Below are 24,967 nucleotides of genomic sequence, written 5' to 3' on the forward strand. Positions count from 1 at the left end.
TCCATCTTACTGACATGGGAGCAGGAAGAGGAAATAATTTATTAAGATTTATAGTGTTGAAACCCAAGGCTAGGAAAATCTCCGTGGAGCTCAAAAGAGAGAAATAGAACCAGATGTTACATTTTGAAGAGAAAAAAAATTAAAGAATATAACAATTCCTTTTTAACTGCAAGTAGGTGCAAGCAAAACTATCAGTGATGAAAAACATAAAATTACAGAGCTGCTTGAACTTCATCCTAAACGAAACTCTAGTAAAATATACACAAAGATAACACTCTTAAGTCCTGTTGGCGAACAGGTGGCACATGGAGCCATATCTGAGGGCACGGAAGGCATTGCCCTATGTCAGTTCCAGTGCTCCAGCGCGCACTGCCCAACTGATTTTTTGCCTTCTGGGGGCAGGGGGAGGCAACTTTCGCCCTCCCCAGGCTTCAGGAACTTCCGATAGGCCTGTTGGGCCCATTTTTCACCACCCACATGCTACAGCAACTTTGCTGAAGCTCGGGGAAAGCGAAAAACAGCCTAAAGGGCCTACTGGAAGCCTGGAGGCTTCATTGAGATCTGCATGCATGTGTGGAGGGGGGAGCTCGGGGGGTTGTGGTTATAGGCACCCACGCATGTGCTATTGCGCACACCCACGCCCTTTTGGCACCCAAGCAAAAAAATGTCCGCCATCATTGTTCTCAGTGAACCACCATATAAGATGGCATGCTCCTATGAAGAGGCAGTCAGGTGCAAAAAGGATCCATGTTGCAGAAAAAGACTGATTTTACATATGGTCAATGGATTCCAGAGACAATAACATTTAATGGTATATACATTTCAAAATAAAAAGCAATCTGTCACATTATTGCTAAGTAAACCATCGCTGCCACCAATGTTTCTGGTTGTTTTCCCTGGATTTTTCAGATTGTTGTATATTGTCCATATACTCTTAAATCAGAGGTTTACAAAAGCAGCTGTTACTTTTCACTTTTATGTAGACTCAGTACTGTAAGTTAACCTCAGCTAACTTCTTTTAAAATGACCAAAATCTTCTTTCTCTAAGAAAGAGGAGGAGTTGAAGGGAGCCTATCTCTTGCTGCATGCTCAATTTTCATGTTGATTGCAAACGTCTTCTGTCTGCCTGGCATGCAACTGACAGTCTGTGAAAGCAGACTGGAGTGGTTTCAGAATGAAAACCTACTATATTTAGATAGTATAATATTTTGCATGTACAATAAAAATATGCAAGTGAGCAGTTAATTTGGTAGTCAATGGTTGAGGCTGTCAGAAGAGCAAGAAGCTATAAAAGGAAGTAAAGAACAAGAAGAGTGGTTAACTGATTCCCTTGTAGCAACATTGTGCAATTGGGAACTAAATAGTGTACAGTTATTATCAAACCTATACCATTAATATAAATACTTTGAAAAATAATGTGTATAAAAATAACTGTCTACCTTCAAAGCAATTCCTGTACAGACAATGCACAAGCACAATAACTGTTCTTATAGTTCCTGAAGTCCTAAAGCAATTCAAGGGTTTTTGACCAGGCCAACCTCTTCACTGTTATCTACTGCTTTTCTCAAAGATCCTATTTGTTTTAATGTTCCTCCAAAATACATGCAGTATGTGTAAAAAAAGCAAAATACATAATGTTCATGGGGGGGAAAAATCCCAAGGTATATGGTCTACCTATAGTCTCAGTTAAGTAAGTGATAGTCCTCATTTAACAATCACAATGTTTGGTCATAAGTTATTGCAGTCATTATGACCTGACTCAATTTTATGATTATTTTGGTGCCCTAAATGCAACCATGTAACTGTGGGGTGGGGGTAGGGCAGCAGTCATAAGTTCAAGGATAGGTTTCAAGTAACTAATTTGAGGTTCCCTGTAAAGTGACTGGTTAACCAAAGATTACCTGTATTGTCTGTAGTTTGAATAGCAATGTCTGGTATTCTTTTTGTATTGATTTAATATATGAACAGAGAAGTGTGTAATACATGAACAGAGAAGTATGAAAACTGATACAATAGTAGATAAAAAAGTCTTATGCAGTTCTAATTTACAAACTAAGGATTCTGCAAAAAATGTTTGGGTTTATTATACAATTAGCTTTACTCTATATAATTTTTTTCATAAGAACTGTCTCACATTTATGTATTTTGTTGCATGCTCTTGATTGAAGCAATAATTAGACATGCGTTACATGTATCGTATATCTATCATGCTTTTCTGCCAAGCAAGCATATGTGATTGTCCTCTTCAACTTTCATGATATTGGAGTGAAAGTATGATAGCTCTTAGCCCCGAGAAATAGAAACTCGGTTATATGAATGGACTTCAGTGTTCAAAAAGAGTTGAATGAAATCCAGTTTGGTTCAGCTCTAGGAAAAAAAGAATGTGCTTTGGATCATTCTATTTAAAACCCCTATGTGATAAACTTTGTGCCAGTCTTGAAAAACAAGTAAATTAAATCTTGCTCTGTTAAAAGCAGCTTATGGTGAAACAGAGTTTGCAATGAAAAAAACGGAAGTAATAAACATGCAGAAGTAAAATACTCTGACTGAACTGTATAATTGTACTAATTATGTTTTTGAATAAGTCATGGGATTCAGGAGATATTCATACGGAGGATGACTGAAGATGAAACATTTGGTTTTTCTGCCTGGATGTCTTTAAGCAAGCTGTTTTTGTCTTTTTCTTTTTAAAAGATCAGAGGTAATTGTTAAAAGAGCTGGATGTTATCTATTTGGAAATCACTATCCTGTTCCTTTCCATTAAAGTATTATATTTTAATTACTTATGGGATGTTTTTATTAGTTATGAGTCTGTGTCCATTAAAATGATTTGTGTTGAAAAGGGAAATATTATTTATGTTATTTAGAGCCTCTGAAATTGGTGCTTCACCCTTTGTGTTCTCATTATTTCAGAGCCTTCTACGAGCTCTTCTGTTGAGTCACTTAACTTCCAACTTGTTTGAAGTGGAAGAGAAAAGAATGGCTGTTAATAATAAAACTATAACGTTCCTGACCAGCAGTAATTATTGCTTTGTCCTGTTCTTGTTTCTCCTTGCTGAGCAATTCAGCACTATTAAACAATGTGTTTACAGTTCACAATAGTTCATTTAGTGACCATTCAAAGTTACAACGGCACTGAAAAAGTGACTTATGACCATTTTTCACAGTTATGACCTTTGAATCCCATAATCACACAATCAAAATTAAGATGCTTGGCAGCTAGTTCATATTTATGACCTTTGTTGTATCCCAAGGTCATGTGGCCACTTTTTGCGACTTTTACAAGCAAAGTCAATGGGGAAGCCAGGTTCACTTAATAAGTAGATTACCAGTTTATCAACTGCATTGATTCCCTTAACGACTGTTAACAACATAAAAGTTGAAAATGGGACAAAACTCACTTAACAAATGTCTTACTTAGCAACAGAAATTTTGGGTTCTATTGTAGTTGTAAGTCGATTTCTGTCTATAATGACACCTAGATTGGGTCGTGACAATTTTTATATTTGTCCCCTCCTTTGTTCATTTGGAGGAACTCTGGAAAGCTTATCCAGCATTGGACTTTCCAAAAATGGTAATCGTGGCCACACTTAAAAGACACTGAAAAATGTTTAGGAGATTTTGAATTCTAAATTGTCTTTGCATAGGAAAAATAACAACAGCTAAACTGATGAAATGAAAATAGGTTGCGTAGCAAATGCTTACATAAATATTAATATTAGTACAAGCATTATGTTGTCTATGCCTTTAAAGCCCATTTTATTGTCTTAATAGTAATTTCCCAAAATATATTACAGAAAAAAATTATGCTATCTATTAAATAAAAAGATGGATGACTTTCCAATTAGTAAAATATATATTCAATATTTTAAGCAAGATAATAATTGATAAAAAATTTATTTTAGTAAAATATAATTGTATATCTTTTATTGATAAGGCTAGCCAGTTGGATACCCATGCTTTGCTACGGAACTGGAACAGCAGTAGGTAGCATTCTTTGCCATCACTCTGCATTATCCTGTAGCTGTAAAAGGCAGCAGTAGACACGGTCTTCTTGAGAGGAGTCATACTGAGGTATATTGCTGTAATAGTCATCTTCTCCTTGGCAGAAAATCAGAGGGTACTGGAGAGCATCATAGGCACGGTGCATCTCACTGATTTGTAACAACCTGTTGTCTCTGCTGTGGAGAACGATATCTGTCTTCTAAAAATCGTGGCCGACACTCAGAACAACCACTTCTGTAGTCGTGAAGGCATTGAAACAACCTCGGTGCTCTCTAGAAGGCTTCCTATCTGTCAGCCTCTGCTTTGCTGCTGCTTTGGCTGCCATTGAAATGGGGAGGGGGGCATGGTATTTGGGAGGGGACTACTAATTGTGCTGGAGGAAGATTCTGGAGTTTCTGCTGCCTGTCTTACTGTGCATGCGGAGGAGGTTTCCCGCCAAGGCCAACGGCACCGACATTCCATCTTGGTGATGCCTTTCGAAGTTATCTCGCACCTGACACTTGGGAGAATTATGATTGGACTGTGACTGGGATGCCAAGGGGTGGGGAATGGGTTATTCTATATATCATTTGCTTTCGCACCTAAATAATCAGTCTTCGCTTTGCTACTCTTCTGTTCATTTATAATTAGTAAAAGTACACTTGATTTCTATCAATGGAGTCTTGTGGTTTTCTTTCCTGATTATCCAATGAAGGAGTGCTGACATTAAGCAAAGACCCCACCAGGAGTTTTCAACCTACCGGGGGGTGTACTCACAAGAAGGAACGAAGAAAATGTCATTGCGAGCGAGCGATGAAGAGGAGACTGAAAGGGAAACTGCAGACCCATCTTTACTTGAAAGGCTGGCTGGCCTAAGAGTAGAAGAGCCTGCGGCTCGCCCCCGATGGACTTTGGGAGTTGGGAAAAAAGAGCATTCTGAAGAATTGGATGCAAGAGTTACCAGAAGGAGACTGAAAAAACACCCAGCGGACTGGGAGGAAGCTATGACCGAGCGGAAGACCCGAAGGAGAGCGATGGAAAGGGAGCAAACGGAAGAATTTGAACAAAGATACTCCATGCATAAAGAAGAGGCCGAGGGAGGATGGGAGCAAGCAAACCCAGAAACAGCCTCCCCCCCCCAGCCAGGGCTGCTGCCAGAGTAGGGCCCCCCCCCAGAAGACGCAGAATGGCAAAAGTCCCTCCCTTAACAGTAAAATATAACAGTGATGCCAAGAGGTTGGGCCTTTTCGTCATTCAAATTTGGAATTACATGGAAATTTATGGCCCAGATTTAGAAACCGATGAGATGAAGGTGAGAATGGTTTTACTTTCTTTGGAAGAAAAGGCAGCCAATTGGATGGTGAGCTTACACCAATGTAATTCCCCTCTCCTGAGGAATTTTGATGACTTTATGGCTGCACTGAAGAGGAGGTTTGATGATCCGCTGATTGAGAAACGCGGGAAGGTGAATTTTATGGTCCTAAAGCAGGGAAATAGACCAGTGGCTGAATATGTTCAGGAGTTTCAACAGCTTTTATCGTATATGAGGGGGTGGTCTGAAGAGGCCCTCCTGGATCAGTTTGCATTGGGATTAAATGAGGACATTTGCCAACAATGCGTTAACAGACACCTTCCCAAGCGAGTTGTTGCCTGGTATGAAAATGCAGCAGACGTTGAGCTAGATTTGATTAGACTTCAACGTGTAAAAGAGGAAAAAGCGGAGAGGTCGCCCCCCTCCCAGCTCAAAAAGCCCCATTCCACATCAGGAGTGAAGGGAGGGGAAGCTCCGCCAGCAAGACCAAGCCTTTCACGTGTTTCTGTTGTGGGAGGGGAGGCCATCGCGCCCTAGATTGCTGCGTTAAACTTTCCCCGACCACCCCACCCCCTGCCAAGAGGGAGGGGAAGGCAAACAAGGGCCCGGGAAAGAAGACGGAAGCTGCGTACGCTGCTGAAAATATCCCCCAGCGCTTCCAGCCGGAGGTGGAGAAGGAAGCGGATGTGACCACCAGCTCCTCTGATGAATCCGACGACGACGCCTCGCCTTGTTGGGTGAGTTCAAATAAAGGCCCCATGCTAATCCCAATTGAGCTAAGGGTGCCACCTGCTGGTGCGATGGAGCAGCTTTCCGCTCTCCTCGACTCTGGCTGCTCCAGATGTATGATTAGTCTGGCAATGGTTGAAAAATTGGGCTTGAAGTTAAGGACTTTGAAAACCCCTATTGTTTTTTGCCAGATCGATGGATCCATTGCAGGTGGGGGCCCAGCCCATTTTTACACTGAACCTCTAGAAATGAAAATGGGCACCCATTTAGAGTTAATCTCTTTTATTGTGGCACCTGGGATGGACAGACCTCTTATTTTGGGACTCCCCTGGCTTCGTAAATGGAACCCTTGCATTAACTGGAGGGAGGGGTGGCTGCGCATTCGGACCAGCACAGCCCCACACGGGGAGGTCGAAGCCTCAGAGCCTGCTGGCTCCGGCCCCACTTTGGCCGCCAGGGGCCAGGAGAGAATTGAGGGGGAAGAGAAGATTCCAAAGGAATATTGGGACCTGAAAGGAGTTTTTAGTGAAAAATCTTCCAATAAGCTTCCACCCCACAGACCCACTGATTGCTCCATCGAGATTTTGCCTGGAGTAGTGCTTCCAAAACCCCAAATATATTCTATGTCACCCAGGGAAATGGAGGAAATGAGGACGTTTATTGACAAGAACTTGCAAAGGGGTTTCATTGAACCAGCCAGACCCAAAGTGGCTGCCCCTGTACTATTCAGAGAAAAGAAAGATGGCTCTCTTCGCCTCTGCGTGAACTTTAAGAACCTTAATTCAATCTCTTGCCAAAATCTCTACCCCTTGCGTCTGATGAAGGACATGCTGGCCCAACTGGGGAAGGGCCGCATTTTTACTAAACTGGACTTACGAGAGGCATACTATAGGGTCCGGATTAAGGAGGGGGACGAGTGGAAGACTGCTTTCAACTTCCCCCTGGGTTGCTTCCGATTCTGTGTAATGCCCTTTGGCCTGCAGGGGGCGCCTGCAGTTTTCATGCAATTAATTAATGAGGTTTTGCATGACCACCTCTACAAGAGCGTTATCGTATATTTGGATGATATCCTTATTTACACGCAAACACATGACGAACACGTCAAGTTGGTCCGCACTGTCCTAAAGAAACTCTGAGCCGCGGAGCTTTATGCCAAGTTGTCCAAATGTGAATTTCACCAGGAGAAAATAGACTACCTTGGTTATCGTATCTCCCACCCAGGTGTGGAGATGGACCCCGCTAAAGTCAAGGCGGTCACTGAGTGGGAGGCGCCCCGTACACGCAGGCAGTTGCAGAAGTTTTTGGGTTTTGCCAATTTCTATTGTCAGTTCATCCCTTCTTTTGCCAAAATTGCACTTCCCATCACTAATTTGTTGAAGTCCAAAGGTGGGCGGAAACCCAAGCCTAGCAAGCCGTTGAATTGGACCATGGAGTGTCAAGCTGATTTTGAGAAGTTGAAACGACTTTTTGCCAAGGAGCTGGTTCTGAAGCACCCGGACATGGACAAGCCCTTCGTCGTTCAAGCTGATGCCAGCGACGTGGTGGTGGGGGCCGTATTGCTTCAGACCAACGACCAAGGTAATTTACAACCTTGTGCCTACACCTCTTCTAAACTCACGGACACAGAGAGACGTTGGGCAATCTGGGAGAAAGAAGCATTTGCTGTTCGTTGGGCTTTGGCCACATGGCGCCATTTCCTGGAGGGCGCTAAGCACCCGTTTGAGGTGTGGACTGACCATAAGAATTTGGAGGCTTTGAGGACTCCCAGGCGACTCTCCCCTAAGCAGATGCTCTGGGCTCAGCATTTCAATCGTTTTAATTTCACGCTTAAGTACATCCCGGGACTCCCTCAATACAACTGCTCTAAGCTCAGCATTGTCCAGCCCGTTGTTCCCACATCAAGCCTCGCTGCTCCTGTTGTTACTAGGCAACAGACACGCTCTAAGGTGGACGTGTCTCAAGATTTTCTTTCTGACCTCAAGAAGGCCCTTCCTCAGGATAATTGGTTTCAGCAGCATCAAGGTGAATGCACCATGAGGGATGATTTGCCATGGATTGGGGCGAAACTTTACGTCCCTGCCTCTCTTTGTCTCGTTGTTCTCCAACGGGCTCATGATTCCAAGTTGGCGGGGCACTTTGGATTTGTGAAGACACTGCATCTGGTGAAATGGCAGTTTTGGTGGCCCTTTTTGAAGAAGGACATTGAACTTTATGTCGCCAGCTGTCCCGTTTGTGTGGCCACTAAACGCCTGCTGGGGAAACAGCAGGGTTTGCTCCATGCTGTAGCTCGCCCTGATGCCCCCTGGAAGGAAATTTCTATGGACTTCATTGTCGAACTTCCTGAGAGCCAGGGGCACACTGTCATATGGGTGGTTACTGACTTGTTCTCCAAGCAAGTTCATTTTATACCTTGCCCAAAGATACCTTATGCAAAAGCCCTCGCTAAACTATTCATTTCTCACATCTACCGTTTGCCTGATCGCATCATTTCTGATAGGGGCGTGCAATTCACCTCGGTCTTCTGGAAAGAATTTCTTAAGCGCATTGGCTCCACCCAAGGTTTAAGCTCTGCCCACCACCCTCAGACTAATGGGGCTTGCCAGAGGACTAATTCTGTTCTGGAACAATATTTATGTTGTTTCATCAATTGCCAGCAAGATGATTGGGTGGACTTGTTGCCGCACACGGAGGTGGCTTATAATAATTCTGTACATAGCAGCACTGGTTTCACCCCTTTCCGATTTGTGTTTGGCCAGGACTTTGTTCCTATTCCCGAAGTTCCTCTTGAGCAGCCACAGGTTTCATCTATCTCCGAGTGGAGTGAGCGTTTGCGGCATATTTGGCCTTTGGCACTTCGTACTTTGGATGCTGCGCATTGCGCGCATAAGAAACAGACTGATAAGAAACATGCTCAACCTTATCAGTACAAGGTGGGTGATCAGGTTTATCTAGCCACAAAGTTCCTTCAAACTACACAGAAATCAAAGAAGTTGGGCCCTAAGTATGTGGGCCCGTTTCCCATCATCAAAGTCATCAATCCTGTTTCGGTTCGCTTGCAGCTGCCCAAGCACCTCAACCGTGTGTATCCTGTTTTCCATGTTAATCTCATTAAACCTGTTCATTTTTCATCTTTACGTCCGCCAATGGATCCACCACCTGCCCCCCTATTGATTGATGGTGAACAGCATTTTGAAGTTCGAGAAATTTTGGACTCTCGAAAACGACGGAATCGGATTCAGTACCTGGTGGCTTGGAAGCATTTTCCCCAGTCTCATGCCGAGTGGGTGGACAAGTCCCATCTCCGGGCCCCCCAACTGCTCCGCCAGTTCTATTCTGCTTATCCTGACAAGCCCTAGTTGTCTCTCCTTCCTGATTTTTTCTCTCCCCCCCCTATTTTTCTTTTTCTGTTTTTTGTTGTTCATCTCTTTGTTTGTTTGTGTTTTGTCGTTTTCCAGATCTGACCGCCTTTTTCCGGAGGAGGGCTGGATGTCAGCCTCTGCTTTGCTGCTGCTTCGGCTGCCATTGAAACGGAGAGGGGGGGGCATGGTATTTGGGAGGGGACTACTAATTGTGCTGGAGGAAGATTCTGGAGTTTCTGCTGCCTGTCTTACTGCGCATGCGGAGGAGGTTTCTCGCCAAGGTCAACGGCACCAACATTCCATCTTGGTGATGCCTTTCGAAGTTATCTCGCACCTGACACTTGGGAGAATTATGATTGGACTGTGACTGGGATGCCAAGGGGTGGGGAATGGGTTATTCTATATATCATTTGCTTTCGCGCCTAAATAATCAGTCTTCGCTTTGCTACGCTTCTGTTCATTTATAATTAGTAAAAGTACACTTGATTTCTATCAATGGAGTCTTGTGGTTTTCTTTCCTGATTATCCAATGAAGGAGTGCTGACACTATCAGCCTTAACTACCACTTGGAAATTCTTGTGGCCCTTAGGAACAGAATCAACAGCAGCCTTAAGTTCCAGAATATACTTGTTGTGTTCACGCAACAACTTATGCAGTTGGCTAACCAGTTGCGGATTAACGCCTGGTTAGATTCCACAACGGATGTCCCTCTCACCTTCATCATCATAAACAAAGTATATCTGGAGAAATGAAGGCTGCTGCTGAGACCCTACCATGATACTCCCTGCCCTGTGGTAGATCTGCCCCTGCACTTTGAATATTGGCATAAAATTTCCCTCCTTCACCTCTCTGACTCCAAAAGATGTCATTTGGAAGCATCCATTGTACTTCCGGACAGCAGAAAGAAAGTGCTTTGCCATTGGATGCTGGTGGGTGAGAAGGCTGTGTAAGCGTTCAGTGTAGGCTGAAGGGGAGGGAGGTGGACTTTATCACCACTGCAACACATCCTGGAACTCTCAACCTGCCACTTTAGAGCACAGCACCAGGCACAGTGTAACAGGAGTCCGAGATCAACAACCTTGTTCCTGGAGTAATCAAGCGGAGGTTCATATTTAAAATCAGACAAATACTTATTAGTTCAAGGCATTGATCTCATTTGTGACTGATTAACGTAGAGGTTATTAGATGTATACTTTTTTACAGCCTTACTGACTTAGGGATGAGTTTGAGGATACTTGTGTGCAGCTTCCCTTACTTGTGTTGTCCTAATTGCATCTGTAAATCTTTTTCTTTGTTTTTTTGCCTCTTTTCCCTTTTACAGTAGAAGCAACAGATTTGTCTGAACTGAGGAAGAAAATAAGGGGGGGAAAATCTGTCTTTGCCTACCAGCATCCATTGGTATTCATCTGGCTAGTGTCCCATCAGTGTGTGAGAGAGTTGAGGGGTGTTTGGAAACTCAAACAGTATTTGCTGTGTGAGCAAGGAGACAGGAAGGAGCCTGGGTGTGGCTTAGCTCAATTGTCCTGTAGTAAAGCTGCTTCCTGCAGTGAAAGTAAAACTGAAAATGAATCTCTTTTCCTCTGCTTGTGTTTTGGATTTGGAACAAATTTCTTTTCAGGTTGGGAGTAGAACTCTTTAGCATGAGAGCGTGTTAATAATAATATAGGAAATACTAATGCTTTGATGGTTATTTTGAAAAATCATTTCTTAATGAGCACCTAGAAGCCAAGATGGCAAATTTGAAGTTTGTAGGTTTTATGGTTTTGGAGATTTAGTGATGATGCATGAATGGCATTTCACTTTTATATATATAGATTTAGACTCAAGCGTCAAACTTGTTTCAAAATTTTATATTACGTTTTAGAACCTTGTGACATTTCTTTTTATTAATGGAATTCAATTAAAAAAAACCTCTGTAGAATAAGCATTATGACAGTTCATTCTGTAACAATGAATGGCAATCAATTGTGCAGAAACAGCCAAAGTTGGACTTTGATCTGTGTTGGGAAATGTTATTTTATTTTTGACAGAAAGTCACTTGAACTTTTCTATTCCTAGAAAAACTCATTGCTTATCAAAGAGAGTTTCATGCTTTGAAGGAACGCCTTCGCATAGCTGAGCACAGAACCCTGCAACGTTCTTCTGAATTAAATACCATCTTGGAGCAATTCAGACAGGCAGTAGCAGAAACAAATGGAAGTAAGGATGCATTGAGCAGCGTTTCAGGTACAAATTGATGAATTTGCAGATTATTGAGCTTGCTATTCTCACTAGGTCTCTCCTTTCCAATACAAAACCACTTTTATGTTATTTCTTCTTGCTTTCGTATTCAATTGAATCAGAAATATTAATTTTATTTATTACTTCTCTTTATTACTATTGCCTTTCTTTTGAGAGTGTTGATTCTGTCATGAGATTTAGTAAAGATTAATGTTAGGCATGTATTCATTAAACCTATTCAAACTCTTCTCCCAGTCATACACACATATATGCCTGCTTTTTACTGTGCTCTTTGCTTTCTTCTCCATCTATATGGAAACAAGGGAGATATGTGATTTATTTATTTGATGATCAGAGCAACAGAGATATATTTAAAGAAGATAGTATTGCTTATAGGCTTAACTCAGGTCTCAGCCATTTGTTTTTCCCTTTCCAACCAAAAAATCTTGAGAGGCAGAAACCCAGAGACCAGTCTATGATAGCAAAGTGATATAAAAAACTCTAACCCTTGCAACTATCCAGTGGTTGGCTTGTTTGGTTGATATGGTTTTGCAGCCTAGGAGCCAGGAGATGGAATAGAAGCAGAGAAGGAAGACAATAGAATCCCTCAAAGGGCAAACTTTAAAAAATCTGGCTGCTTTGACAGATTTGACAGATGAATTCCAAACATCTGCCACCTTAAATGGAAATGTTGCTTCTGTTCTTAAAGTGGTTGAATAATATGATGTATGAGAGGTTGCTTCCATTTCTTTTGCACCATTGGACTATCTAATTGTTGTTGTTGTTGTTGTTATTATTATTATTATTTGGTGCTCTAGTCTATATCTTATATTTGGTCCATTGCATTAAGTCATAGTGTAAATTTTATTAAGAGATTATACTCATTTGTCAGTGTTTACTAAGGAGATAAATAGAACGATTTGGGGTGGAGAACGGACAGAAAAAAAAAACAGTGTGAGAGCAACTTCCAGCTTCCTGCCAGCTTCCCTATTGACTTTGCTTGTGGGAAGCTGGCAGGGAGTGTCAGAAATCAAAATCTGGTGATAGTGGCTGACCACAGGGGCACTCTAGTAGCATAATTTGGCAAAATAGAAACCCAGGTGTGCGAAAATATTTGAAATTTCAATTACATGGGAATAAGAGGTCCTGTTCTATGAATTCTTTGAGTTAGAGAATTTGAAGTACTTCGATTAAAAATTGTTGCCCTACGATGCACTGTTTTGGTTAATTGGATGTTAAAAGGAAAACGTGTTCTGAAAAGGAAGTGGTGTGCTTGCTGTCACCTGTAAGCTGCTTCTTTTAAAAAATGCCCCTTTTCCTGGGCTTGCCTGGATGCATAGTCCCAGAAAGATATTCACTTGAATAAATATTTAGATAGCCCCAGAAAGATATTCACTTGAATATTCATTGACATTAAAGTGGTTTGAAGAGCATATGAAGATCTTGTTGCAACCTCCCTAACTCAAGTGCATATTTTTCTGGGCCTTGTTGGTATTACCAGAATCGAGGAAAAGATGCAACTTTTTCAAAATGTCAGAAGTGAATATACCCATGACTCTTATGCAAATGTAACCCTTGTGTTTGCTTTCAGATGAAACATTAAAGTTGTTAAATGAATTGACAAGCAGACGATCTCTTCAAGTGCCAAATATATATTACCACTTGCCTCATTTGTTGAAAAATGAAGGAAGCCTTCGACCCTCTGTACATGTTGGCCTCGGACGAACAGGAGGTAAACTAGCAAAATCGATACGAGTGATAGGTCGAGGTGCTTAAACATATACTTAAAACTGTTGTAGCTAGAGTCAATATGACTTCTAAGAAGCAGAAAATGAATTTTTATTTTCTTTGTTGTATTATCTCTTAGATTTCAAACTGAATTTTTTAAAAGTTTGTTTTCAACTTTCTTGCTTATTCTTTTATACAAATCCTACTGTTTTGATGCTAAGTTATAAGAAAAACAATGGATTTGAAACAGCATGTATTTACCTTAATTAAAAAAAATAACTGAAATTTTGAGATCATAATTTAGCCAATATAGATGCTGTGCAGCTTCTATAAAACTTGAAAAGTAAAATAAAGAATTGGATTAGTTTGTACTTTTGACTTTTCATAACTATTTCAAGTCAATAGCTTTAATAAAATGTCATATTTACTCTGTTCGTCTTCTTCAGTTATTGATTTGTCTTTGCTTAAATAATGTGTACAAATGACTACAGTAATTAGAATAGCCATTGAACATATTGTAGAAAAACATGCACATTACAATAGACTTTACACATCATAGTAAATGTATATTTTCTGTACAGAATGTATAATACTAAACAAATAATGTGCCTGAGAAAAATTATGGCTGCTTGATTAGAATTTTAGAAGTTTGCAAGGCAGAATTTCCCCATGTATAATGTTTATATATTTACATGTAGTCCTTCTTTAGTGACCTGGCTGAAATAAGATCATAAACATAGTTGCAATTTAGCTTAGTAACAAGTTTGTTTAACCATTGCTTGTCCCAATGATAGTCACTAATTAAGACTACCAGTATTGAAAAGATTTATAAGGCCATACCTCCCAACAAATCAGGATTCTGGGTGTTGTGAAAACATCATCAACAGTAGAAATAAACACAAAAATCAACCAAAAACCCCCATACCCCCAAAAACCAAAAATATAATCAACACACAATTGATATGGCCATGAAAACATATACAAGCATCACAGATAAGCTTAATCACCCACCTTGGCCCAGTGGTGGGATTCAGATAATTTAACAACCAGTTCTCTGCCCCAATGACCAGCTGGGTAGGTGTGGCTTTGTGGTCATGTGACTGGGTGGGCATGACCATTCAATGGGTGCTTTGCCTTGGTGTTACAATGTAATAAGGGTTAACCGGAGAGGCAGCTTCTGTAAGCAGGGCAATAAAGATTAGGTTAGAAACAACACCAGAATGTTTCCTTCCTGCCTGCCTTCTTTGCAGGATTAACCCTGTAAAATGGGAAAAAAACCAAAATGAGATTTCTTCCAACAACCGGTTCTCTGAACTGCTTAGAAAGTTAACAACTGGTTTTCCGAATGGGTGCAAATTGGCTGAATCCCACCACTGCCTTGGCCCATACATAGATAAAAAGCCAGGTGTTCACAGGTGTGGCAATTTGAACATCAGGGGGAACTCATTCCAAAGGGCAGGGGCAGGAATAGAAAAGGCCCACTTCCTAGGTCCTAGGTGGTATTGTTTCAGAAAGGGAAGTTGTGAGTTGTGCCCATTCTGCACAACCTTATTTTGTCAGTATGATATTGGGTTGTTATGCTTATAACTATCAATTTTGTACACTGGATGTGCTGTTTTTCTTATCTAATTTTGGATGCCTTATTTTTATACAGCAATTAGTTTAACGAGAATTTGCATTTTGCAGGCTTTACACTCTTTTGAGGCAACAAGTTTTCTTTGTTCTAATGCATATTAGGCATGAAAAACACTAGGTGACACATTAAGATTTATAGCAATCTATGTGTAGGCATGCAGACTGCTTTAAAGATAGGCTAAGGATATCTATGTTTCTCATGTGCTTGCTGGATAGAAGGTTAATTTTAAAATCTTTCTTTAGTAGACTGGGCATTACAAAAATCATTGTTGCATCCAGTGAAATTTGGATCTAAATGTTTTATATTAAAATATAGTTTTATTTTATGGAATCTTATATTTTATAGATTTTAGATTAGGGCTTGCATTTAAACATTTAAATGCACTTTCTAGGAAGAAAACCATAGAAAGAAAAATCAACATCCTTGGTAATTTCAGGCCACCAACTTCTGCCTAATATCTTACACATTCTGTATAATTTTCTACATTTACCCTGCAAAGAATTTCACATGTAGCATTGGTACTAAGCTGGCCAATCATTACAAATTTCAGCATGCACCAATAAGTGTGAAAGCTTGATTATCTGCCATCAAATCATTATTGACTGATAGGGACCAAATTGATAGATTTTCTTCCTGACAATCTGTCTCTAACTGTTGTTTCAAAGCATGCTGCTCTCCTTGAATTATGAATTGTGGGTGGAAGGATAACTTTTAATTAGATGATGTGAAGAATAAATGAGATTGTGATACTAATGATTTTTAATTGTTTAACTGATAATGGATTGCGTAAAATAGAAGTGACCAACCTTTTCTAGTGTCAGAATTGCACTTGGTCTTGAAGGAGATACAGAAAATGAACATTGAGACACTGATCTTGGTGTAATTTAATTTTTCCCTCCTTTTACCACATTAAAATTGACAAAACAGTGAGAATTTTTGATGGAGTTCTGGGCCACATATGTATAAAGGTTTACAACTCAAAACAGGCATCTGCACCACTGTCTCCACCTTTGCAGGGCATTGCACATATTTGAAATATTATGAGAACACTAAGTACACTTACAAAATAGTTGTCATGGAGGACGAGACTAGCTTCAAAAAAACTGTAAATTTATGAGGAAGCTTCATGCTGTCACATAAACATGAAGGATGCGCCTCACTGTTACCTCATGTTCTTCTGACTATATTTTTTGCCATGCCACCTGTTTTAATTGTTTTTCTAATTTAAATTTCTGAGGAAGTCAGATGGGGCATTGTAGAAGTAGCAAAGAAGATGCCTGCAAAGATTGTAGCTCTCCAAAATGCTTTTTTGGGATGCTCAGATTCAAAATTTGAGGACCTAGCAATAAAATTCCAGCTTCAAGCTCCTGAAGAATATTATTTTCTCTGGCCAAGGAGAGACTAAAGCATTGAGGTATTAACTGCTTCTTCTTCATGAAAGTATCATTTTAAAGTGCTCTTTTATGCAACCTGTTTTCAGAATACTTATTGGAAATGCTTGGGGCTACATATTAAGAGTACAGAAAACAATGCAGAATAACCTAAAAGGCAATCAAAAGTATATTCAAAAACAGAAAAAAAGGCATTTCTTTTTTGTTCTAGGAAACTGATTTATCTATTTGTTTTTTAGTTTCTATAGTAATGGGTATTCCAACTGTCAAGAGAAAAGTAAAATCTTACCTTACTGAAACTCTTCACTCGCTGATTGATAAGCTGTCACCTGAAGAAAAATTGGATTGTGTTATGATTGTATTCATAGGAGAGGTAATTCAAATATTGTTTATTTAACTTATATAGCTGTCTATTTCTCATACATTACGCTCAGAGGCTTACAATGAAAGATAAAAAACAAAACACATAATTAAAATTAAACGCATACTGTAGCAGATGGGTATCATAAAACAACTGTCAACAAAACCAAGAGATGGGCTCTATCACACTTCGGAGGTCCCACGTCCCAGTACAAGACCCATTTTTAGGGACCTGTTAAAGGCCAGCAAGGTCAGGGTGTAACCTAATCTTAGGTGGAATGTGTCCACCGGATGATTGCCACAACACAAATGGAGCTCTTCCTGGGCTCTACCAGCTGACCACCCCTGCCAGACTTGGAGGGATAGGTAGAAACAATTGGTGAGGGATGGTCCCATAAGTAATCCAGACTTAAGCCATGAAAAACTTTAAAAGTAACTACCAGTGTCTACTTAACATAGATATCCCACCTCTTTGACCAGAAGCTGTGAATCCAGGAGGACCTCCAGATTGTGCATGAGGTCTCTCTGCACTGTGCTACCCACCAAGAAACAAAGATGAAAGGTTCCCCAAACCAAAAGTTCCAAAAACACAAAGCCACTTGGCATTGCCTGTGTATCTGAAGCCTATTAAGTCCCATCCAGATTCCCATTACTTCCAGACACTGAGAGAGAATCTCATAGGCATCATAGCACCAAGTGGAGATGTAAAGCTGTGTATCATCAGCATATTGGTGATACCTCACCTCAAAGCTTTACTTTATGGCTTCCTGTAAATATTAAACTTTTTTTTAAAAATTCAAAATTAAAAGATATTTTTTCAACTCTGTTCTAAGGTTTATCTCTTAGATGTAATGTGGAGTTGCGTAGGGGTCTTGATAGAAGACAGATTAAGATTTTACCTATAAATTTTGGATTATCTGAACCAGATAGAAAAACCTCATTTCCATTTTATATACAATGGATACAATCGAATCATTGGTAGCATGATACTAAACACTCATCAGTTTAGACTAGAGAAAGTAAAGTAATCCACTTCAAAGGGCCTTGTTTCACAGATAAGAGTACCCGATCATATCCTAAGAACTGTCTCTTTTTGCATGGTGTCCAAACAAAACTAATGTTTTCGTTGCAGCTGCATATTGCAGAGGAAATGTGCTTGAAAGAATTGAGATAATGGGCCATTAGTATCAAATCTTCATTAGGTGCAGCTCTTTGAGGCATAAGATTTGTTGGAATTCATTCAAAAATTAAAAACAATCTCACATCTGATTCTGTTGTTGAAGTATACAGTAAGTCTTTTAATGGCCACCAGGTGAATTCTAAACAAACTGCACGAATGTATTGCTTTTTGGTGTGGAATGAATTGGCAAGGTAGAGAGTCATAACTGTCATAAGGGAAATTGCTAAAGCAAATTTCATTAAAATATACATGTGCTTCTTTGTGAAAGGACTTGAATTGCACAAAATGAGTCCTGTTGAATGTTTTACTGTTAAGGGAAAAGTTTGTTTGCTAAAGGCAGTCAGTTCAGCAGAAACAAGGCTGGGCTGTTATAATAATTTTTGTTCATTTAACATTGGAAGCTATTATGGCATTGAGCCTGGAGCAGCACTGAATTCAGGAATTATGTAGCTTGTGCAGTCTGCTTTTGAACTACATATTAAAAAGGTTAGAGTTCTACATGTGTAAGATTAAGAGGCCAGCAATCCTGTGTCTACTTCTAAAGTGTTTTTCCCTTTGTCCTTTGTGTTTCTGAAACAACATTTTGATGGGGTTTGGGTTTTGGCTGGGAGAGAAGGGGCAGGAAAATTCATCTCTGTCTGCTTTTTTCTGGATTTAGTTCATGCCTTTTATGGAAATTTGTGGAGCTGTTGCTAGAGGTTTTGAACTTTTCTGGCTGATCCAAGAAACTAAAATTATATTAAATGAGTTGTGTATTAAGACATTTGCTGTATGAATGGTTTAGAACAGTGTTTCTCAACACAGGCTGGGGAATGCTGAGAATTCAAGTCCATACTTTAAGAAATATGGACTTCAGAAGTCATTAAGTTTGAGAAACATTGCCTTAAACCAAATACATTGGATTATTGCTTTTCAAAACTCTCTTTTAATTAAGCCAGTTTTTGTATATGGAGTAGTTAAAAGGTTTATAGGATAAACCTTTTATAGGATCAAATCCACCTGACATAATTTTTCATTATTTTTGTGTCTCTGAACTCTTTCAAATCAATCCAAAGTTGATTTTTCTACCATTTTTACGTCTGCTGCCCATGTAACATTGAGAACAAGTAGGATATACAATTGTAAAATAGTTCTCCCTGAAATTGCCCTGAGATTCAAAAGATGGTTCTGAAAAGGTATCCTTTATCATCCATTTCCAGTTTTCATCATAGAGTACAAATCTTCATTGCGCCACTCCATGCAATAGAAAAGAAACACAGAAAACAGAATGACAGAGTTGGAAGAGTCCTTGGAGGACTTCTAATCCAACACCCTGTTTAGGCAGGAAACCGTATGAAGGGATAGATGGGGAATTCATCAAATTTGCAGGTGACACCAAGCTAGCAAGAATAGCCAACACTCCGGAAGATAGGCTTAAGATACAGAAGGTTCTTGACAGACTTGAACATTGGGTGCTATCTAATATAAAAAAATCGATGGTGAAAAAGAGCAAGGTTCTACATTTAGGCAAGAAAAGCAAAATGCCAGGAACAATATATGTGATACCTCGCTCAATAGTAGTAACTGTAAGAGGGATCTTGGAGTCCTAGTGGACAACTACTTAAATATGGGCTAGCAATGTGCAGCAGCTGCCAAAAAAGCCAACACAGTTCTAGGCTGCATAAACAGAGGGATAGAATTAAGATCACATGAAATGTTAATACCACTTTATAGTGCTTTGGTAAGGCTATACTTGGAATACTGTATCCAGTTTTGGTCGCCACAATGTAAAAAAGATGTGGAGACTAGAGTATAGAGAAGAGCAGCAAAGATGATTAGGGGACTGGAGGCTAATACATATGAAGAACCGTTGCAGGAACTGGGTATGTCTAGTTTAATGAAAAAAATGACATGATAGCAGTGTTCCAATATCTTGGGCTGCCACAAAGAAGACGGAATCAAGCTATTCTTCAAAGCACCTGAGGGCAGGACAAGAAGCAATGGGTGAAAACTAATCAAGGGAAGAAGCAAGCTAGAACTAAGGAGAAATTTCCTGACAGTTAGAACAATTAATCAGTGGAACAACTTGCCTCCAGAAGTTGTGAATGCTCCAACACTGGAAGTTTTAAAGAAGATATTGGATAACCATTTGTCTGTAGGGTTTTCATAAAAGGCATGAACTAGAATTCAACAAACATCAGTTCCCCTATTTATATTTTCAGTATATGCTTCATTCATTTAAACCGATCTTGTGAGAAGGGAGAGCTATCTTCTATTTCTTTTTAAAATCTAAGCTAGCTGAGATGCTGAAAAGATACGTTAATGGCATTATTACTATTAATACAGCTACTTAAAGATACATGGACTTCAACTCTCAGAATTCCACAGACAACTTTGCCATCTGTGGAATTCTGGGAGTTGAAGTTCATGCATCATAAAGTTGCCAAGATTGAGAAATGGTATTTTTCATAGAGGTTCCAGCCATGATTCCTGATTGCAGTGTATAACTTCTGGGGTGTACATGATTGTATAGAAAGGAATAGTTATCCTGAACCCAGACACTGGAATTGGAGAGGCAATAATATGCTATTTATGTAAGAAATCATAGAAATCATGCTGTGCTGATTTTTTAGAGAAGTTACAAAGCTAACTAGAAGGATTTTAATTGGGCCACCTTGATTCTTAACATAGTTAGAATGCAGTGGATGCTTTGCTTGTGTGTAAAAGTTGGGAGGCACAATTGGGCAATAACAACACAGATCATTCCACCATTGCAGTTCCCATTCCCCACTCCAGTTTGCTCCAGTTGCAGAACAGAGCCAGAGAGAACCCATCTCATAATCAAAGAAAGCAGATATCATAGGGAAGGACAATTCAGAACTTGAAGGAGCAGAGATTGTACATGTGGAGAGATCCTGCTCTTTTTTCAATGCTTTTCTTTGTTCAGGTTCGGGTACAGTGCCCAAAATATATGTCCCTATTGTGTATTTATTTGTGAATACCTATATTTAAACTGCTGCTTTTCTCAATCAAACATGGATCAGAGGAAAAAATCTTTTTCCAACTATCCTGCTTTAGATTTTGCCAACAAAAACTGTTTAAATAATTGTGTCGTTTACAATGGAGGCAAAGCATAGGTATTATATTACCATTCAGGTGCTGTTTGACCTCATGGCTCTAACACTGGAATTGCTTAATTAAAAGTAAACATGCTAAATTCAGCATGCTACTGTTGAATTGAACTGAATGTTCCGCTGACTATTATCTGTGACAAGAAAACAATCCTTTTGTATGGCATTTGTTAATGAATGAATATATTTGGGACATTAATGTCATGTTAGCCTATTGAAGAGCAAAAATGGGTGTACAAACTATGCAGTTGTCAAACCAATTATCCATACTATCTAAAAAGATGTTTTCTTTTCTTTTTTCTTTTCTAGACAGAACTTGACTATGTAAACGGTGTTGTGGCAAACCTTGAAAAAGAGTAAGTTTTTATTTATACGAACATTTTGGATTATCCATTTTGTAGTACACAGCTTAGAATCCAAAAGTATTTAGACATTTCTAAATACATTTTTGCAATGCATTACATCAATTCAAAATACATTACAATTAAATAGCTACATTGAACATTGAGATAATTTTCTTTCTAAAACAGCATAGTATTACAATATAACATCCTGAAATGGATACATCCACATGAAATAAACATTGCATATACTACATTAAAGTTTTTTATGGTAGTGGTAAAATATAAAAAAGACCGTCTAGGTGCTTAAGAAATTAATATTGGTTGGTTCTGTAAAATACATATTTACCTTTGTAAACTATTCCATTGATAATTCTAAGTGGTTTGAGACAATATGTTGCATTGACTTTATGTAGAATTTTCAAGCTCAGAAACTATCAAAGGCTTGGTGAACATACAAGCCTTTTCAGTCTAGTGTGGCCCAAGGTGACAAAACTATAGTTTTACATGTAGGTTGAAATCAACAGTGGGCTTCAAATTTATTAACTTCCTCACTACCCTACATTTTGTTTCACAGCTGAATAAAAAATTGAACCCAAGTCCAAATTGATCACAGATATCTGAAGTACAGTTTCCTTGAATATAAAATAACAATGCTGACTTTTCTGACCCCAGATTTTCTACAGAAATTCGTTCTGGTTTAGTGGAAATAATAGCTCCTCCTGCGTTTTACTATCCTGACATGAAAAATCTAAAAGAGACATTTGGAGATTCAAAAGAAAGAGTCAGGTAAGGAGTTTTTTTCTTGCACGTGTGAAACTACTTTGGTCATCACAGTAGAGCTTAACAAAGATAGTCTAGGATACTGTTAACTTAGATATTGCATTTGAGAATACAGGATAAACTAGGCTCAGAATCAGGCTGCATCAATGGTGGGTTGCAGGGAGTACACCCCGGTACGGGCATACCGGATCCTGCCCAGAGCACTGGGTACCGTTCTGGTACGGTGCTCCGGAGGGCCTGCCCGTCTGCCCGCACTCCTTACCTGTGCTTTAAACTTTGGTGCTTATGCATACACACATGCGCAATGCTCCGCCAAGGAGCTGGAGCGTTTCAGAGGCTTGCAGAAGCATCACAGGCAGGTACGACACACCGCACGTGTGTGGCGTGCTGTGCGTGTCCACGTGGGGCCATGTGGGTGATGCTGGGGCCATTCCAACCGTACCGATTGGAACAGAATCCAGAATCCACCACTGGGCTGCATGTTTTGTATCCAGTAGTCTTTCCTAATTTAGATATGCAGGAACTATAGTTTTCACAGTCCTCGGCCATTGGCCATGTTGGTTATAGAATGTGAAACTGTCCATATACAGCAGTTGAGGAAAGACAGCTTACATTATTCTTACTATTACAGTATTCTTCAGGAATATTCATTTTTAAACATACTTCAGACATGAGTCTTGGGGAAAAGGTTTTTCCAATCTAAATCTTAACTTTTAGCTTTCGCATGATAATGTCAGTTTTGCTGTTGTAGCCTTCTTTTGATTTGCAAATGTTAGCTTGGGACTGTGTTTGTCATCGGATTCGGAACTTTTTTGAACTGCTACTGTGGTATTTGGTGACAAAGCAGATAAAGTGGAAATATAGTTTGGTTTAAATAATGGCTAGAAAAACATTCTACAATGGCTATTATTTCTGCAATCCTAGCACTAGAAGTACATGTTTCTTTGGTAATGTCTGCTAGTACTTGGGACAAGGTGCTCCCAGTTAGGACATGGGAGTATTTTTTCGTGATATTAGATACGCATCAAACCCAAAGTAAATATGACACAGGAAAACCTTGAACAGAAGCTGCAAGATTTTTGAATGACATCATCCAAACTTGCCCTTCCACTGACAAAGGAAACTGAAAACCAACAGACTCCTATGCTAGAAAAAGGAGGATAGGGAACAGTGGTGGGTTCCATATTCCGTTCCAACCGGTATGATTGGAATGGTCCCGGTGTCACCCACATGCATGCGCACATGCACATTCGTGCGGTGTGCGCATGTGTTGTAGCTGGAAACAACGCTTCCGCAAGCCTCCATGATGCTCCAGCTGCTCATGCACGGAAGCACCAACAGCTTTAAAACACAGTAAGGAACATGGGCGGGCGGGTGGGCCCTCCAGAGCACCGTACCAGAATGGTACTCAGTGCTCCGGGCAGGCTCCGATACACCCGTACCATTGGTAGGGAACAACTTGTCACAGAAGAATTGTGTGGAGAGTCCCGCAATGCATCAGAGCAGATTTTCAAGAACAAAAGAATGTAGGAAACTACATTAGGAAAGGACATTCAAAAGGAGCTTTTGCCCACTGATAGACTTCCTGTGATGGGCCTCTTCAGAAGTTCCAGTGAAGTGGCGGGTGGTGATATTTGGGAATCAATGGGGGTGTGGGAGGGAGACAGAGAGATTTCTTGTGTTCATTCATTATTAAAATAATAATTAAAAGGCATGTTTATGTTTCAAGCATAAGGTTTTCAAGCTTATGTTTTGTCTGCCTGCTCACATGCAAAGCCAATAACATTAAATATTTAATTTTAGATGGAGGACAAAGCAAAATCTGGATTACTGTTTTCTTATGATGTATGCACAGAAAAAAGGTGTATACTATATTCAGGTAAATTGTTTTTATATTTTGAATGTAAAAATGAATATTCAAAATATTTTTAAAATGTGTAATAGTGAACATTGGATAGTAGTATTCCATAGCACAACTATTTATCAGATGGCCCTTTAGACCTAATATTTATTTATCATAATACCAATTATTTATAATACATTATTATTTGTGTGTGTGTGTGTGTGTGTGTGTGTGTGTGTGTGTGATCCATGTGTAATAAGGCCATAGGAAAAAGAGTTACATATGTTTAGATTTTTAGCCTCAAAGCATTTAATTAATTAGTAATTAATCAAAACTAATTTTTCCCTGGAAAAAGACACAGGTTGGTATAGCTGAAGTGCAACAAGCACCTCTTTTTGTATGCTCTGATTTGTTTTGAATCCAAAGTGTTGCATAACTGTAAAGCTGGCCCAGCCATGTAAACACCCCTTGTTTAGTAACCTTGGTTACTAAACCATTTGCAAATACAACGGTAATAAACATATTCGTTTTTTGACCAATGTGCTCATTTTTATTCAAAAATTTGTACACGAGTGTACATGAGTGGAACACCTGAGTAAGAGTGACACTGGTGTAGCTGTACAAGCTGACATGGTATTAGTCAGTTATCTTCATAGCTTCTCTCTTTCTCTCTCGTTTGCTTAATGATCCAGTTGTTAGAACGGAACATGGTTGTTAAATGAGGAGTGGGTGTAATCTGTATGTAAAGCACAGAATTGCATGGAGAAAGGGAAGACTACTCCATCACAGCTTTTAGTATTTAGTATATAAATGAGAAAGCAAGATTCTCCATAGGTTTTTTTCCTTTTTTTTTGTCCAGAATACCCTTGAGTTCACCTAGGCTTAAAAACATCTGAGGAGTGGAACAGAACAACTTTCTGGGAATCAGCACTTTCCTTTCCTATGTTCTGACTCATTTTAAAAAGAAGGAAGGAAGTTTTTTAAAAAATCT

At 39.6% G+C, this 24,967-nt stretch overlaps 1 protein-coding gene across 4 annotated transcripts in view; it reads left to right on the forward strand.

The window, feature by feature from the left end:
- MGAT4A (alpha-1,3-mannosyl-glycoprotein 4-beta-N-acetylglucosaminyltransferase A) overlaps nucleotides 1–24,967 on the forward strand; it is a 69,256-nt gene that overhangs the window by 21,672 nt on the left and 22,617 nt on the right. For all 4 annotated transcript variants that reach the window (XM_087726532.1, XM_087726533.1, XM_087726530.1 and 1 more), the window contains 6 exons: nucleotides 11,443–11,610; nucleotides 13,196–13,336; nucleotides 16,599–16,732; nucleotides 21,319–21,365; nucleotides 22,026–22,139; nucleotides 23,937–24,012. In XM_087726532.1, coding sequence (XP_087582658.1) covers nucleotides 11,443–11,610; nucleotides 13,196–13,336; nucleotides 16,599–16,732; nucleotides 21,319–21,365; nucleotides 22,026–22,139; nucleotides 23,937–24,012 — 680 coding nt within the window. The remainder of the gene's footprint in view (nucleotides 1–11,442; nucleotides 11,611–13,195; nucleotides 13,337–16,598; nucleotides 16,733–21,318; nucleotides 21,366–22,025; nucleotides 22,140–23,936; nucleotides 24,013–24,967) is intronic.

This window comes from Thamnophis sirtalis, unplaced genomic scaffold (genome assembly GCF_051295495.1).
Source record: "Thamnophis sirtalis isolate CommonGarterSnake01/CBP01778 unplaced genomic scaffold, rThaSir2_p1.2 scaffold_12, whole genome shotgun sequence".
Taxonomy (NCBI): domain Eukaryota; kingdom Metazoa; phylum Chordata; class Lepidosauria; order Squamata; family Natricidae; genus Thamnophis; species Thamnophis sirtalis.